We start from the raw sequence: 16,816 nt of genomic DNA on the forward strand, positions 1-16,816 counted from the left end.
AACATTTCTTTATAAAATATGAACATAAAAACTGCATGTTTATGTTCAGTTTTTATGACGTGTTCATATTTTTTTTTTACTAAATATTTATTTTTTTTGTAAAATGTTCAATTTTTTGTACTAAATGTTCAAAAGTATACACATGGTGCACCTATTTCTAAGTGTACCATGGTGCACATAAAACTAATTGCAAATACTCCGCATTCATTAACAAAGAAGATTAACTTGGAGGTCTAGTTGAAGCAGTTTAAGCTCACAAGTACCCTCAGCACTTAGTAACATGCTTCTCTTTGATAAGGATGAAGACAGGTCTTTCAGAGTACGTCTTTAAACAGAGATTGACACAATTTTCTTAACTACGCAACTCATATCTGGTTCATTGGCATGAACTATACTCGGCGATGACTCAAGCTGACGAGCTGAGATGTTTAAGCTATTAAACCAAGCCAGGTTTATCATGGAACTTGGACTAAATTTTTTTGGGACTCAACCAAGGAATAAGGCGCCAATGGTCGATGAATTGCAGGAGGAAGGGTTTAATCCAATCCGCAAGACAAAACCTGAACATTTGAGTGATTATGATTATCTGCTGTCCATGCCAATATGAAACTTAACTGCTATTAAAGTGCAGGAGTTCGTGCCAATATATATAAAGTCCAAGAGCAAATTCATATGTTTAAAAAAGATACTGAATGTTGATGCTCTTGGAGAAATCTCTTTTTGTGTATGTTAGCCTCTGAAATTTACTTCATAATTAGCATTACAGTCCATGAATAATACGAGTATTGTTTATGTTTGTTAGAGAAGGATTAAAGAGAAGAGGCGAAAATATTATCAACTGCGGCTGTTATAAAAACAGGTTAAATCGTTTATCATAAATGTTTTGCGTTTGATATCATCAACTGCAGCATACTTTGTTCATTTCTTGTTTAGAACATTCCTGTGGAAGGCGAAAATTTACTTCACTAATTTAGAACATCCTCTATTCATCCAGAGCAAGCAAAGCCACCCATTGTAGAAGATGAGAATGACATTCTTCTTTACTCGGAATCTTCTTCAGAAACTGATAAATTCTCATTTTACACTTCGGGCCTGTTCTCTTCCGTTGAAGTTCAGTTCAGTTCAGCTGAGTTTAGTCAATCGGAACAGGCCCGAAACATAACAAAACAAAACAAAAATGCATTCATTTGTTGTTAGTAGTAATTGGTGTACATGTTTTGATCAGAAATGGAAACTGATGCCAAAACAAGTCTGATGCCAAATTGCCAAGTAGCAATTTTGCTAATGTTGAAAACACTTTTTCAACAAACCATCATATTAGCCCACTATATTTTCTAAAAAAAAAAAATTCCCATTATATATAGTTGCAACATTTTTATAATGTAGAAATAGTTGCAAATCCAATGACTTTTTAAATAAATACTTGTATTATCTACTTCCTCCGTTATGTTAATATTGTAACAAGAAGGAAATTACGCATCCCAAAACATATTTTATATGCTAAATATTTATAATTATATAAGAGTAAAAATTATAAAAAGTTGATATTGTGAAAGTATTTTATGATACGAATCCAACAAGATCCCACCTGACTATATTTTGCTTAACGTATAAATCATATTATATGATCAAACAAGAGTGATGAATAGTGCAAAAAGTCCGTTGTTGCAATATTAATAGAACGGAGGAAGTATATGACTGTATGTAAGGTAAAAAATTAAAAAAGGGTCAAGCAAATTATACTAATAGGTAAAAAAAAAATGGTGCAACTATTTCTAGATGGAGGTAATATTATTCTATATTACTTCGGTACCGGCCGAAGGTATTCAAGGCTACCTTGTGAAGCAACAGAAATTTTGGTTAATTCAACATTCATCGAAGGTATTCTAGGCTACCTTGTGAAGCAACAGAAATTTTGTTGGCATGTTTGCAGTGTTTACCATCCAAAAGCACTGCATCAAAGGGAAATAAACAGTTGATAACAAAAAAAAAAACAAAGACCTGAAATTATGGTATGTGCAATAGAATGCAGATTCATAAACTGCTGCATCATCCAAGTGATCTTCTAATGACATGTTTGAACATAAAGAAGCCTCATCAATCAAATCCATGCAAAAATACAGTTCCAAATAGCTTCTACTAAAATGTGTAAGAATCTAGACTTCTTCTATTAATTATATAGACAACGAAAATCCCTATTCTTTCTTTCTTTCAAGGGACGGAACTGACCCGCAGAAGTTCAACCAGTTAGGATTTTTCCCAGCAAAACAAAAAGGTGTGACAAAGACTTACTACAGTAAGTATCTAGTTTGAGCAGCAGCCTATCTTCTTCCAAGCTGAGGTCTCGTTTTTTATATTTATACTCTCTCCTTGGGATGGAACAGCCGATGCAGAAGCATCACCAGCATCAACTGCCTTCTTGCTGACGATACGATGGATCTGAGTAAGAACCTCAGTAAAAGCCAACTCCACATTGGTTGCCTCGAGAGCAGAAGTCTCCATGAAGACAAGACCCTCCTGCTCTGCAAAAGCCTTCCCTTCTTCAGTAGTAACAGCAACCAGATGCCGAAGATCTGACTTGTTACCAATCAGCATGACCACAACATTTGGATCAGTATGCTCCCGTAGCTCTCTCAACCACCTTGCAGCATTCTCAAATGTAGCTTTCCGAGTGACATCATACACAAGCAAAGCACCCACAGCACCTCGATAGTAGGCACTGGTTATGGCACGATACCTATTTCAACAGTAAAGACAGGTTCAATTTTGTTAATTGCTGGCATTCACAAATGGGATAAGAGATAATTTTAAATTACTCTTAGCACAATATGTATATCATTTCTCACAAAAATTAGAAGAAAAGAATCGAGTTGTGCATTCTAGAAAATGGAAGGGAAATAAATGTATGTACGTAGTATTAATTTTAGTCATTTTGACAACACTTCACCCATAATCTTCCAAAACTCCAATACTCAAATTTTATGTACTTCACAGTCTATCCCACTAACTTCCCAATTTTTGTCACTAGGGACTCCATTATTTAATATTTCGTACTGTTTTCGCAAATAATATATCCCATTCATAGTACTAAACAATTTGTCTGAATAAAGCAAAAGCTACCAGTAGGAAATGAAGAGTATAATCAACCCAGTGATTTTTAATGGAAAGATAGATAGATACTCTCCATATAAGAAATATTAGGTGTTACATTGATCTACTGAAGCTTCTACAATGATTCACAGACACACAATAGGACCTAAAGAGAAAACTATATTAAGAAAGTAAACCAAGATCCTATGCAGAATAAATTTTTTAAGACCGTTGAATATACTACGAAGTGTGTCTCCATGTAAAAAGGAGTTGACGCATAAAACAGCAGCTCATTGTATTTAACCCCTTAGGATGCAGAGTTTCAATAATCATCCTATCTTGCAAAACTAAAGCATAGGGCTATTTTTAAAGAGAGGCAAGTAACAACCAAAAAAAAAAACACAGATAACAAGTATGCACAGCTGCACAGAAAGGCAAAGATACAACCTCCTCTCTATAAAGAATGCTTATTCGATGTCCACGCATACATGAAACAATGATGAGCCATGCTTACATCAACAATAAACTATTGGTTCAGAGCATCTCAATTAGCAGCAATGCAATTTTTTTTTTTTCTTTCTTTTTCTAATTCTGTCTGTTTATCTCTGACGCATAGATCTATCCTGCATCTTGCTGTATTATTAAGAATTTTAAATATACAAAATCACATCTACTACATATCCGACACATAGCAGAGGCAATTTTCAGAGTCATATCATCTTTTGTTGCTCACAAGTCAAGATACTAGGGAATTCGCATTTGAGATGGATTATTGAATAAGATGGAAGAAACATTACCTGTGATTAAGTACAAGTCACAATATATATAAGAAAAAAAAACCCATCTATCAAGTATAAATAGTTGTTAAAAGAAAATAAAAATCACTCCAAGGGTATATATAAAAAAAATAAGCATCTTGTCAATAAGTACGAGTAATATATATCATAACCTACACACTCAATGTACTTCAGAGATCCTCTGATTGTTGATAGCTCATTTACTCAAGTGAACTACATTTACTAAACCAAGAATTAGAGCTTTTCGGGAAAAACCAAAATAGAAAAATATTATCGACACAATGGGTGGAAGGATAGTTTCGAATATCAACAAATGTTGCTATTCGCCACCTCAACCAACAAAATTAAAACCACCAAAACCTAATGTTTCATAATGTACCAATTAGACAAGCTTATATACTGAAGATTAGAAATTCTAATGAAAAACTGAAAAGAACCATTGTTAGATCAATAAAATCCACTCAAGATAACAAAAAGCCCCTCAAGAGAGATGCTTAACTGATTAACTCAAACTAGTGATGTCAATGTATATATCTGAAAAAAATCCATAAAGTTGCCAATATGTAGCTTGAATCATGAGATTCATGACACATGTTAAATAAAGGCTCACAGCAAAGGAAGCACCATGTATAAAGGTCACAGTAGCTAATTATTTGCAGGCACTCTTTCTCTAGGACCACAATACAATACAGCACTTGATGCAAAATCCAACTACGCCTTTCTATACAACTATAGATAAATAAAAACATTCAGTAGATTAAAGAGCAAAAACACCAAACAGAGAACTCATAGCATATTGAATTTTATATATATATATATATATATATATATATATATATATATATATATATATATATATATATATATATATATATATATAACCTTAAAAATCATCCGCTAAACTTGTATAAGACGTGGCTTCGAACTACTCTAGAAGATATTTACTCTAAATTAATACTACGATAATACATAACATTATATTTTCGCTTAATGTTTCCCAGCTTCGCAGACTTGTCAAACCTTTTGGACACTGCAATACCTAAAGCTTGCAATTGACATTTCAGAGCGAGAATACATATCACCTACTCATTCCCATGCTATATTCTGATAGAATTTCTAAACATGTAATTATATTATTGAGATCTGAAAATATTTACCAGCCTCATATTCTTTTTTCTTTCAAACCATGATACACTCTAGTATTTCTTACAAAAGAGACAAAGTTATATAAGCAAGAAAGCAACGACTCTTAATCAACTTCAGTTAACAAATAATTTTTTTTCCCTGTATCCAATAATCTTCCTTTGTGTGTTAAGGGCCATAGAACTGTCAGCCTCCTACAGTTTCAGATATAGGTGGACTATTTTCTCCTCATATTTATTCCTTCTTATAATTATTGTATTGTTTTGTTTGTGATAGGGAGGGGGTATGGAAACAGTTGGGAGAACAGTTGGCATATCAACACATAGTTATTCAAAAATCTAGCAGGTAACCTTTCAATGTGAAAGTCATAGGGCTACGGACAAGGGTCACAAATTCACAATCCAAGAAACAATCAGTTGTAGTCCACTTTAGATGGTATACAACTATACAAAAACACACAAGATCTTGCTTTAACAAGAGTGAGTGGACAGCACTGCCAAGCACACAATTACAAAGCATCTCTCCCTATTTTTATAAGTTATCCAATCTGAAGTAATATAGCCCTGGGAAATCAACATGGTTATCAGCAATGGGTTGGAATAATAGGTTGAGTTCACTTATTGTAGCACATAACCACAACTTTAGACTCAGTTTCCATTCCCACACTCAGCTAATGACATTGTTGGTTCACTTGGTTGTAAAGGAGCGCTTATAGCTAAATCATGATGATTGTCCTGGTAACTAAATAAGATTATCCTGTTAGATCCTTATCATTCACTGATGACAGCACACAACCACCAGTAGCTATTACACTTGTGTTCCATTCTATCAGTCACTTTTCTCAAAGATGAACCCAATTAAATGACAAGACACACCAACAAAAGACCACAAACTAATTGTTATTGGAAAGATATTCATGGTATGATAGGAAAGCACAAAATCCAATTAGACCTTTACTTTCTAAAGTTTGCTTAAGATATATGTAGAGAGCTAAGCATAAAAATCCACAAAATTCAACCATTGGAACAAGAAGCTGAATAACTTGGATAACCTAAAAATAAAAAATTATTTATAATTTGGAGTATAATCTAATTATATGTGACCCAAAAAGATAGAATCAGGTAATATGCGGAGGGTGAGTCCAGGGAAAGGTAAGAAAGGTATCAAACAGCACAACAAAGACAAAGCTCTATTCAAGTAAAGAGCCTGGGAGTAAAGAAGCAACTACAATGAAATACCAAATGCAACAAAACTGCATTTGTATACTGAATAGATCCAGAATCTAATTACCTGTTTGGTTACTGGTTATAAATAGCAAATAATAGTAACAAGTTAATAAGTAATTTGCAAGGAAAGTCTCGTATGTCGTAACAATGTTCATGCTAATCTTTTCCAGCATCCAAGTACTTCATAGATTTCCACATTCAACCGAGAATATATACAAACATACCCATACTTGGTGATAGAATTCCAATACCATGGGCATCGACTCAAACATAGCAAATCTAGCACATACTTTTTTTATCAAAAAAAATAAAAATAAAAAAATAAAAAAATTACTACTACCATTTATTACCACTCACCTTACATACTAATATTGGAATTTTATCAGTTCTATAAGCACCTTATGTAGATGAGAAAGCTAGCAAAACAGACGAAATAAATCATGCTACTTGCTAAGTACTAGGTGTATCATACACCAAGTAAATTAAGTAGTGCCTGAGTGTGAGCTATTTCTCAAAGTTGTAACAAGCATATCCATGAAGATAGGAGTTAAATGAATTTTCAAGAAGCCTTAGAAGCATTTGCAACTGGTAGATAGCTAAAACAACATAGTCAAACAGTACCCTAAACTACTCAGCGTTGTCCACGGTATACTAAGAGGTCTAAGACAATGTCCTGCACTTGGATAGTAAAACCTAGTGCAGATTCTCAATAAGATTAAGCAAACATACCTCCTCTCTCTCTCTCTCTCTCTCACACACACACACACAGACACTCACACAAACAACTTTCTTTTCTCTCACAAACACGCACACGTGCGCACACACACACACACACTCACTCACACACACAAGTCCTACATAATTTTCCTCATAATGTCACTAGTAATTAGTAACTTTCTTTTCTCTATGTGAACTCCTTCTCTTTAATATTCCATAATGTCATTTCAGCCCAATGAAATACAATACAGCTAGTGTGAAGCTCACAAGAAAACCTATCAGATTCCATCACCAACAGCATCTAGGAAGGTATAATTTTATAGAATTTCACCTGTACCTAATGTAAAGCGGGCAAGAGATAGTTAAAGACACACTAAAATAAATGTCTACAAGAAATTTGTATGTGCCCCAAAACTCTAAATGATCAGATCTTTAAATAAACTTCTTTAATATGGTCACAGGCCATCCATAGAGGCTTTAGCCGAACAAACCTCGAAAACCCATTGCTAGGTACTTTATATTCTATACACTAATCAAAAAGTGTAAATTATCGCTGACATAACAGCAAAATCCAAGAGCACAGACACCTGTAAATGTCTCCTAATGTATACATGGGTCACCTGGGACCATCCATTATTGTATTGGCATCTACCAAATGTCTCCTCATGTATTTATGGGTCACCCGGGACCATCGGCACCATCCATTAATTTATTTTTCCATGCTAGAACTGTAACCTCAATGAATTACTTGTTCTTCCAGATTTCCTTCCACAACCCAAGACATCCAAATGTATCTAAATTTAGTTACGCATCTTGACTCTTCAATCTTCATCCATTCAAGCAACTAAAATAAGGTTCATAAATCATCAAATTTAAGGAACTTGGTTTTTCAGGGTGCTCCAAGGCAAAAAGGGTCATGGGATAGAAAAGGAGACACTAACAAATCTCTAAAGAAAAGAGCTTGCCATAAATATATTAGTATGATTGCCTAAAAAGTTTGTCAAACTTTGGGTAAAAATGCAGGTGTGGTCGGGCCTAAGCCGATTCCAGACAGAATAACTTCAATCATTTCATTAGGCAATGGACCTCACAAACTTCACTAGGACCACGGTTCTCCGATACAATGAGGCAATCACCTCTATGGGTCTTATACTTTTGACAACTAAGTTCAAGGCTGTTGTTACTTTGGAATAAGTAGATTAAGACCAGATGTGGATGATCCTAGTATTATTTCATATATGAATTTTAAATCACATGGATAGCAGTATAACATATCCAGGAAACACAAGCATACCATGAACATTATAGCCACTATGGAAGCATGATTCATAGACCATCATCAACAATAATACTTCATACAATAATGATATAAATATGAATTAACATGGGTCACAATTCCAAATATCTATATCCTTTGGTCACCCTCGATCAGCAGCTTATACCAAAACAAACCTTGGTATCGCACAAACTCCCAACACTTGTATACACAATCCATAAACATCTTCCTCAGCAAGTGGGTTTGGAATACAAAAATACAAAACCTATGTGTCATCGTCTTCGATCCGTGTGCGTCATCCTTACCCAAGCACAGGCCACGTTAATCTCCCTTAGATCATTCCAAATTTATCAAAAATATCGGCAATCTCTTCAGAAGCAGAATACCCACATAAGCCTCCTCCACGAAACAACACAAGATTCTAAGCCTCATTCTAAATAACCCACTAAACAAAAGGCACAAAATTTATCAATTATCAATCTCATACCCTATTACATCACAAACCCATCAGATTTTCATCCAAATAATGAAACCCCATGTCATAAAAACTAAACATATTAACATATAAGTAACACAAACCCCAAAATTGTAACACAAAACTTCATTATAAATACAATTAATTACATGAAAACCTAACAAACAATAAGCAAAATTATGAAACATAGAGAAAAGGGAGGGTTTACCTCTCTTGGCCAGCAGTATCCCAAATTTGAGCTTTGATAACCTTACTTTCAATAGTTAAACTCCGAGTAGCAAATTCAACCCCAATAGTAGACTTAGACTCCAGATTAAACTCATTTTTGGTAAACCTTGACAGCAAATTTGACTTACCTACACCTGAATCGCCGATCAAAACAAGCTTAAACAAGTAATCATAATCATCATCTGCTTTATATCCTGCCATTTTAATGGAAAATTTAGGAAGTTTTTGGGTAATTCGACCGTTTGAGAGTTATGGGTTTTGCCCAGAATTGATTAAGGAGAGAGAAAGAGTAATGGGAATTGCTTGTTAACGAAAGTCACTGGTGATTTTTGTGGGGTGATGTATTTTGAGTGCTTTATTCCTCTTTTTTGGACTTTTTTTTTTCTCTTTAAACTGGGCTTTTTGGCTAATGGGGGTGTAGTGGTGACCTTGTGGGTAGACTATTTAAGTACTTTGGTATGTTAAAAAATTTGGTCGTTTATGATTTTAAATAATGTTATTTCCGAGGAAGTTCCAATTAATAAATTTATTTTGAATTAATTAAAAAGTTGGCTTATTTTGAGCTAATCACGTAAATATTAGCTTATCTTTGATAAATTTTCCTTATAATTATTTTTAATGTACCCAAACTAACCCAACCCACATTGACTCAACCCAAATCCAATCCGAACACTCGAATTGATAGCTCAAATTTCCACCAAAAATTTGGTCGCCGAGTCATAATTGATAGTTATTTTTAAGGGGCATCTTCCTTCTATCTTCAATTGCGAGAAATGACTAATTTACGTTTGCATAGATCATTTTAGAAATATATAAGTCGCCTTTGTAGTTTATTTTATCTTAGTTCATTTATTTATTTTATTAGTTTTATTATTACATAACTTATCCATCTTGTGCATTATTATACCTCATTTGTGTTTTCCTTGTTTCAGGTTGTTTTCATAACTATTTGAGCATGCTCGAATTGAAATAATTTGCCATTGATCGAATAATTGTTGAATGATGTTAATTTGAGGTCGTTAATCGATGATTACGTGCTTATGTACGATTTTGGATTACTAAGAAGTGTTAGGGTGAGTTTATATAGATTTGCACCTTTTCCAGCTATATGCACTTTGCAGTCTCTCCAGATCCACCCAACAAAAATTCCTACAGGTGTTCGGATTTTGTTTGTTTAATTCTCACCTATTCCAGCTATCTGTAGTCCTTCCAACAAACTTTCTACGTGTTTTGGTGCCGTTTTGATAGCGCTTGAACAAATAATTTGCATGAACAGCCAACCTCTTGCTGTCAATTATCCTACCAATAATCACTGCAAGAACATTCACCATTTTTGAAATGATGAAACCTACTAGTATCTCGCACTATAATCTCCCTGTCCTTTATCCTAGATATGTACTTGATAGCCACGTGACAATCATCACAAACACGCAGATTCTTCATCACCCTTACAGGGAAACCAGGAGGAGTGATCATTAGAGCAAATGCAATGGCCAACCTCTCACTATGCTGAGCCAAATTTTGCTCCTTCGCTTCCGTATCCATGTCTTGCAAAACAGATCCAGTATCTGGAACATACCCACATTCCTTTATATCTGACATTAGTTCTTTTAGATATAAATAAATCTCTGTGGACCTAGGATGGTACTTTGCTCCCATGGTGAATTGGTGTACTTCATTCTTGAACTCAAACCAACTAACACCCGGTTCCTTCTTAATTCGTCTATCCCTCATGGCTTTTCTGACAGTAGAAACTTCATCCCACCTCTTTGCAGAGGCCTGGATGTTCGCAAGCATAACATAGGAAGCGGAATCCAGAGGATCAAGTTTAAGGACCTCTTCAGCAATCCTCTTAGCCATTTCAGTATTTTTATGGGTTTTACAGGCAGATAACAGAGTTTTCCATATAACAGCATCTGCTTTAGTAGGCATTGATCTGATCATATCTTCTGCTTGCAAGAGACAACCAGAACGCCCAAGTAGATCAACAGCACAAGTGTAATGCTCCAACCTAGGTTTTAATCCATATTTCTTTACCATTAGGTCAAGATATTCAAGTCCTTCATCCTTCAGTCCACAATGACTACAAGCATATAACAGGCTCAAGAAAGTAACATCGTTTGCCTCCACTCCTTCTCGTTCCATTTGCTTGAAAAGCTCAATGGCTTCCCCTCCTTTGCCATGGAACCCATAAGCAGATATCATTGAGCTCCAAAGGACAACATCTGCATCTTTACACTGCATGAAAGCTTTGATTGATTCTTCTAAGCATCCGCACTTAGAATACATGCTTATCAATGAACTAACTAGAGGAACGACAGCAGTAACCCCACGCTTGATCACCTCAGCGTGTATTTGAAGGCCTTGTCCCAGGGTCCCCAATTCAGAACATGAACTAAGGACACTAACAAATGTAATTCTATCGGGTTGGAACCCCGCCTTTTTCATTATATTATACTGTTCTAAAGCACCCTCAGGGCACCCATTTTGTGCTCTTCCGGCAATTAGAGTATTACAAGCAATCACATTATGAATAGGCATCCCTTGAATTACTCTCTCCCCTTCCTCCAAACTCCTACACCTCATATACATATTCGCCAATGCACTGCCAACAACCAAGCTCAGACCATGACCACTCTTGATGGCATAAACATGAACCTCCCTCCCACAAAACAAAGCTCTCAGACCAGCACATCCTCGAAGCACACTACCCAACGTAAACTCATCCGGCGAAAACCCCAACAAATGCATCCTCGAAAACAAACCCAACCCCTCCTCATTATGCTCATACTGTATCATCCCCGTGACCATCGCATTCCAAGTCGCAACATTTCGTTCAGGCATTTCATCAAACACCTTTTGTGCACTCTCAATATCACCACTTTGCAAATACCCATTAATCAATATGTTACTAGACATCACATTCTTCTTATACATCACATTATACAGCACTAAAACAGTCTCCAATTCCCCAAGTTTACCATACATATTCAACAAATGATTATTAACGAATTTATCTAAATAACACCCAGATGTAATAGTAATAGCATGAAGCTGTTTTCCCCATGAAATCGAATTTTTGGAAATACAACCATGAATTAAATGAGAAAATAGATTTGGGTCTGACCATATTTCAGATTTGAAGCTCTCAAATGCTTCTTTTATGCGTCCCTTGGAGCAGAGATTGGTTAGCACGTTAATCGAGGAGGTGTTCAATGGTTGACTAGAGTATGAAGAAGTAGAACAAGTGTTGAAAGATGTTCTGATAATCAGAGAGAAGCAGCAGATTGAGCGAAGCGATTTGACACCGGACTGCATCATTGCGCAACGTTTATACAAGTTTGCAGAGGAGCATGTAGTAGTAGAGGTGATCATTGGGCGGGCCGGGCCGAAACTAAAAAATCACGCCCATTTCTCGGGTCGGGCCAAGCATCGGGTTGGAGTTTTTGTGCCCAAACCCGCCCAAAATGATTGGGCCATGCGGGCTTTTCGGGCTGGGCCTAAAAATCAACTAAACATGTGTAAAATTGTAATCCTAAACCCGCCCAAAAATTTTAATATTCGGGCCGGAAAATTCTGTCCAAAACCCGCCCAAAAAATTTAATTTTTCGGGCCAAAAAATTCTGTCCGAAACCCGCCCAAATTCGGGTCAGGCCAACGGGCCAGACTAACTTGATCACCTCTATTAAGTAGCTATGTCAGGGGTAAAAAAGAAATTTACGTCATTTAATTAAAATGAATAAAAGAAAAGCTGAAAAGGGTTTCAAAATGAAAAGAGGAGTTGAGAGTTGGTTTTAGACTTCGTAGGGTGTTGAGGCATGAGAGAGAAAACAATTTCATTTCCCAAAATTTTTTAGGGAGAGCAAAGTGGAACCCTAAAAAATAAAAATTGCGACCAAGTTCGGGTTGGAGCTCGAATTTGTCGATCTGTGTTCGTCGTCATTGGCTTGAGAAATTCTTGGGCTATATCACTTTGGACTCAACTAGATGAAAAGAAAAAAGAAAATTTAAAGGCATAATAAAACAAAATAATTGAAAAAGAGAAATGGACCACCACTTTGTACAAATTTTACCCTACACCCTAGTGTAAGGAATAGTTACTACCTACACCCTCCATCCCCATTCCATTTTCTTCCATACCTGATATTTTTTTTTCCTTGCTCGATAGTCCAATACGGACAACTGGACATGCGGATACTCTAGTACCCAATCACTTTGTATTCGCCCTTCTCTCTCCTCCATATTTTACCCTTCTCTTCTCAAATTCTTTCATATTATGTGTGTTTTTTAAAATGTATCGTGATTTTGATTTTGTGTTTTTAGTTATATTTGCATGCTTAATTTGATAAATTTTGTTGATTTCGAGCTTGTTTTGATGCGTTTTGAATTTATTTTTTTTAAAGTTATTTAATTAATAATTATTTGAGTGATATTAATTGTTGTTGTGGTTACAGTGGCGATGAAACTATAGTAGTTATATTGAGTGTTGGATGAAGTTAAGGTTGGGTCAAAGTAGGAGACAACAAATCAAAGAATTGAGGATGAGAAAGAAAAAGATATTTGAAACTGAAATTATCATATGAGAAGGTTTTGTGTGAGACCGTTTCACGTGAGTCCGGATTATAATGCACACACCCATCCCCTCCCATTTCATAGTCGTCTCCGCTGATCTCCGGCGTCTCTACCACCACCACCACCTTCGCCCCCATCGTTTCATGCCCTTTTCCGTCATCAAGAAAACCCAGCAACCCGAATTCAAACCCGAACAACCCATCAATGAAAGACCCGAATTCCTACCTCTAAGGCTCAGTTCTTTGAGGGAAATAACCAAGGATATTCTCAGTATTGTTGCGTCGCTTCTCATTGTTTCATTCCCTTCTCTTTTGTTGCTGGGCTAAAAATTTGTTCATTTCAAGTCTCGAGGCTTGTTGTTGGAGTACTAATTTGTCTTTTGAAATTACAGTTGCTTTATATTTGCATCATGTTTGAGGGCTACTGTATGTATAATGTTATACAAGTACTTAGTTTACTGGGATGATTTTAATTTGTGTGGTGATTATGTATATTGTCATTGAAATTGGTGTGGTAGGTGATACACATAGACAACCATTAATATGATGACAGCACATCATTCATGAAAAAAGTAGAGCGGGAGTTTAAAGCGGTAAAATTTGATAGTAAAGCCCGCCTTTGTAATGGAAAGAGAGGGGAATTTAGCGCTCAATGGTACTGAAAAACTTTGGCGCTAAAAATTCATGTAAATAATTACTCCTTAGCAAACCATTGATGAAAATTTAAGGTGAAAATATTTCCAAAGCACTTAGATTTGAAGGTAGGCAATAGTCATCTTCTGGTTTTACACTACACATTGACTTAGTTGACAAACTAAGGTTTTAATTTGAAATTAAATGTTGTTCATGGTGATTGCAAAATGAATTGAATGCGTCATTGTTGAGGATAATGATTTATAGGGTGTCGATTGACGATGATGGGTTACAAATTTGGATTAATATAATTTAACTTATCAATTTGTGTAATTTTAAAAAAGTGTTATAATTATTTTAGTCTCACATGAAATATTTTAGTATCAATTTGGTTAATGTTGGTATCATTGTATTTAAATTGGTGATGTTAAGTGTTTTGTGTTAATTACAAAGTATTTATATCTAATGGAAAACTCGGAAAACAATTTAAAGAGAATCACTAGTCTTAGTGACTTAATGAGGTTATTATGGACTATTGAGTATGATGAGGATGGTGCTCGTATAAGAAACGCTCCACAAGTGGGAATGACTTTATTATCAAGACAAGGAGGATTTCAATTTTAGGAATTGTAGCGCCGAGCCGAAATTTGATGGTGATGACAGTAATAGAAGATTAAAAGGATTGTTGAAGGTTGATAATGGACGACGAGGTTGGGTTTTTGGTGTAGATAGGTAGTTTTCCGGCGTAGGTATGGGTTTTTTGGGGTCGAGGTTAGGATTTCGAGGTGTTATTAGAGTGTTTTCCGGCGTGACAAACAACAGAGGAGGCGAGAGGAAGAAATATCATGATGTTTTCAGGGGTAAGGGGAGATGATCGACGAGCTGGGGGTTGGGCTGGGTCTGGGCTTCTCAATAGAGAAAAGGGATGGGTGGTGGCTAGGATATTTTTAGGTTTTTTTCCCTTTTATTTTTTCCTTTTTTTTTAAATTTTAAAACAATCATGTGCTAACACGTGGATTGGTTACTTGCTACAACAAGTATTGCTCTATGGGAACGAATGTTGGGATTCCAAGAAAAAGCACATTAAAAAAATGGAGATTACAAAAATGCGCATGTTAAGGTGGATCAGACGTGCGGGAACACTCTAAGGAATAGAATCATAAATGAGGTTATTCACAATGCAAAGAATTAAAGTAGGTGTGACAAGCATTGTAGGGGAAATCGTTTGTGTTGCTTTAGGCATGTAAACCAGAGATCCGAGGGTGCACCGGTACGAAGAGAGGAAGAGAGGGATCGTGGAGGCGTTGGGGGATTAAACAAGGGAGAGGGTCGGGAGACCGAAAATGACTTGGTTGAAAGGAGTTAGGAATGATATGAAATATATGGATTTGCACCAGGATGGCGCATTGGATAGTAAAGGATGGAGGAGAAAGATTTCTGTCGATGATTACACGGAATACATAGCCTCTTTCTAGCATTTATTAATCACATAATAAAGAGAAAGAGACTTTTAATTTAGGGACGGAGGGAGTACATAATAAATCGAAATTGTTCGATGGTAACCAAAAATAATAATAAAAATTTACAACACATTATTTGATTGGACTAAGTTTATTATAAGTTATTAAATTCAATAAATCCTATCTGAACTTATTAGACCTAAAACTTATTTAATAAAGGTGAAAAAAACGTAACATAAATTTGTAAATTACTTTAATAAATCATAGTTGTCCAATAATCAATTCTATGTAATTATTGCCTCGATTTTCGTGCTCAAAATCTTTTCAATGTGTGCCAAGAAAATTGCTCGGATTTTTGGGGTCATTTTAGGTCTTAAGATTCAAAGTTAGAGAAATAGTTAGCTTAAATCCGTGCAATGCATAGTTTTATTACCAAAGCTTATACTCCTTCCATTTTGAAGCGGTATCCCTATATAATTTATCTTTCATTTGCTAATATAATTTGATAAGAACTTAATTTTTCACATCTAATCAGATGTAATTGTCTGGTTTGACCGAACATTGACCTTATATATATGTGCACTAATCTAGGTAATTTCACTATCTTTAATATAGTGAGATTTAAGTGGGGGTATAAGTATTACACTTTGACCGGCACATACACTTAGATAAATTAATTGAATTTAATTTAATATAAAAATATGTAAGTAGAATATAGCGTATTAAATAATTATAAGATAGGAATCATAGGATTAAATTTATATGATAGGTATCATAGGATGAATTTTATAAATTATAGTTAGTGGAGATATATTTAGTTGTTATGAGGAAAGAGAAAAATAATAATAATAATAATAATAATAATAATAATAATAATAATAATAATAATAATAATAATAATATTTAAAAAAGAAGTATAAGTGAGAAAAAAACCTGTGTGGACATTGTTCACAATAAAATTATTAAGGAACAAAGTCCATACATGCTCTACTTACATATTGTTGAACATAGTGACCCTAATTTTAACATGGTAGCCTTTATTAAAACTTATGTGACTTTATTTTATTGTGAACCTAAAATATGTACGTATAAGTGTAGACACCTATTTGTGTCTCCCCAAAAACCAAACCTAGTGATGAGTACCTTTCACGTTGAATCATAATCGAATGAAACGAAAGTGTGGAAAGGTCTAGTTTTGCG

At 35.1% G+C, this 16,816-nt stretch overlaps 2 protein-coding genes across 2 annotated transcripts; both read right to left on the reverse strand.

Moving 5' to 3' along the window:
• Positions 1-1,998: 1,998 nt before the first annotated feature.
• On the reverse strand, positions 1,999-9,328 carry LOC145558573 (ras-related protein YPT3-like). Its single transcript, XM_081619856.1, has 2 exons — positions 8,933-9,328; positions 1,999-2,737 (listed from the first exon to the last, which is right to left on the reverse strand). The coding sequence occupies exons 1-2, from the start codon at positions 9,151-9,153 to the stop codon at positions 2,305-2,307; spliced, it is 654 nt and encodes a 217-aa protein (XP_081475982.1). The 5' UTR covers positions 9,154-9,328; the 3' UTR covers positions 1,999-2,304.
• Positions 9,329-10,035: 707 nt separating this feature from the next.
• Positions 10,036-12,270, reverse strand: LOC145557725 (pentatricopeptide repeat-containing protein At2g41080-like). Its single transcript, XM_081618899.1, has one exon. It carries the CDS (start codon positions 12,268-12,270, stop codon positions 10,252-10,254), a length of 2,019 nt encoding a protein of 672 aa, XP_081475025.1. The 3' UTR covers positions 10,036-10,251.
• Between the last annotated feature and the right edge of the window lie 4,546 nt (positions 12,271-16,816).

Source organism: Chenopodium album, chromosome 9, assembly GCF_948465745.1.
Source record: "Chenopodium album chromosome 9, dcCheAlbu1.1, whole genome shotgun sequence".
Taxonomy (NCBI): domain Eukaryota; kingdom Viridiplantae; phylum Streptophyta; class Magnoliopsida; order Caryophyllales; family Amaranthaceae; genus Chenopodium; species Chenopodium album.

Coding starts and splice junctions, on each gene's coding strand:
- LOC145557725 (XM_081618899.1), bottom strand. CDS start 12,270: ATGCAGTCCGGTGTCAAATCGCTTCGCTCAATCTGCTGCTTCTCTCTG.
- LOC145558573 (XM_081619856.1), bottom strand. CDS start 9,153: ATGGCAGGATATAAAGCAGATGATGATTATGATTACTTGTTTAAGCTT. Junction 2,738..8,932: donor GATACTGCTGGCCAAGAGAG/GTAAACCCTCCC, acceptor CTGTTGAAATAG/GTATCGTGCCATAACCAGTG.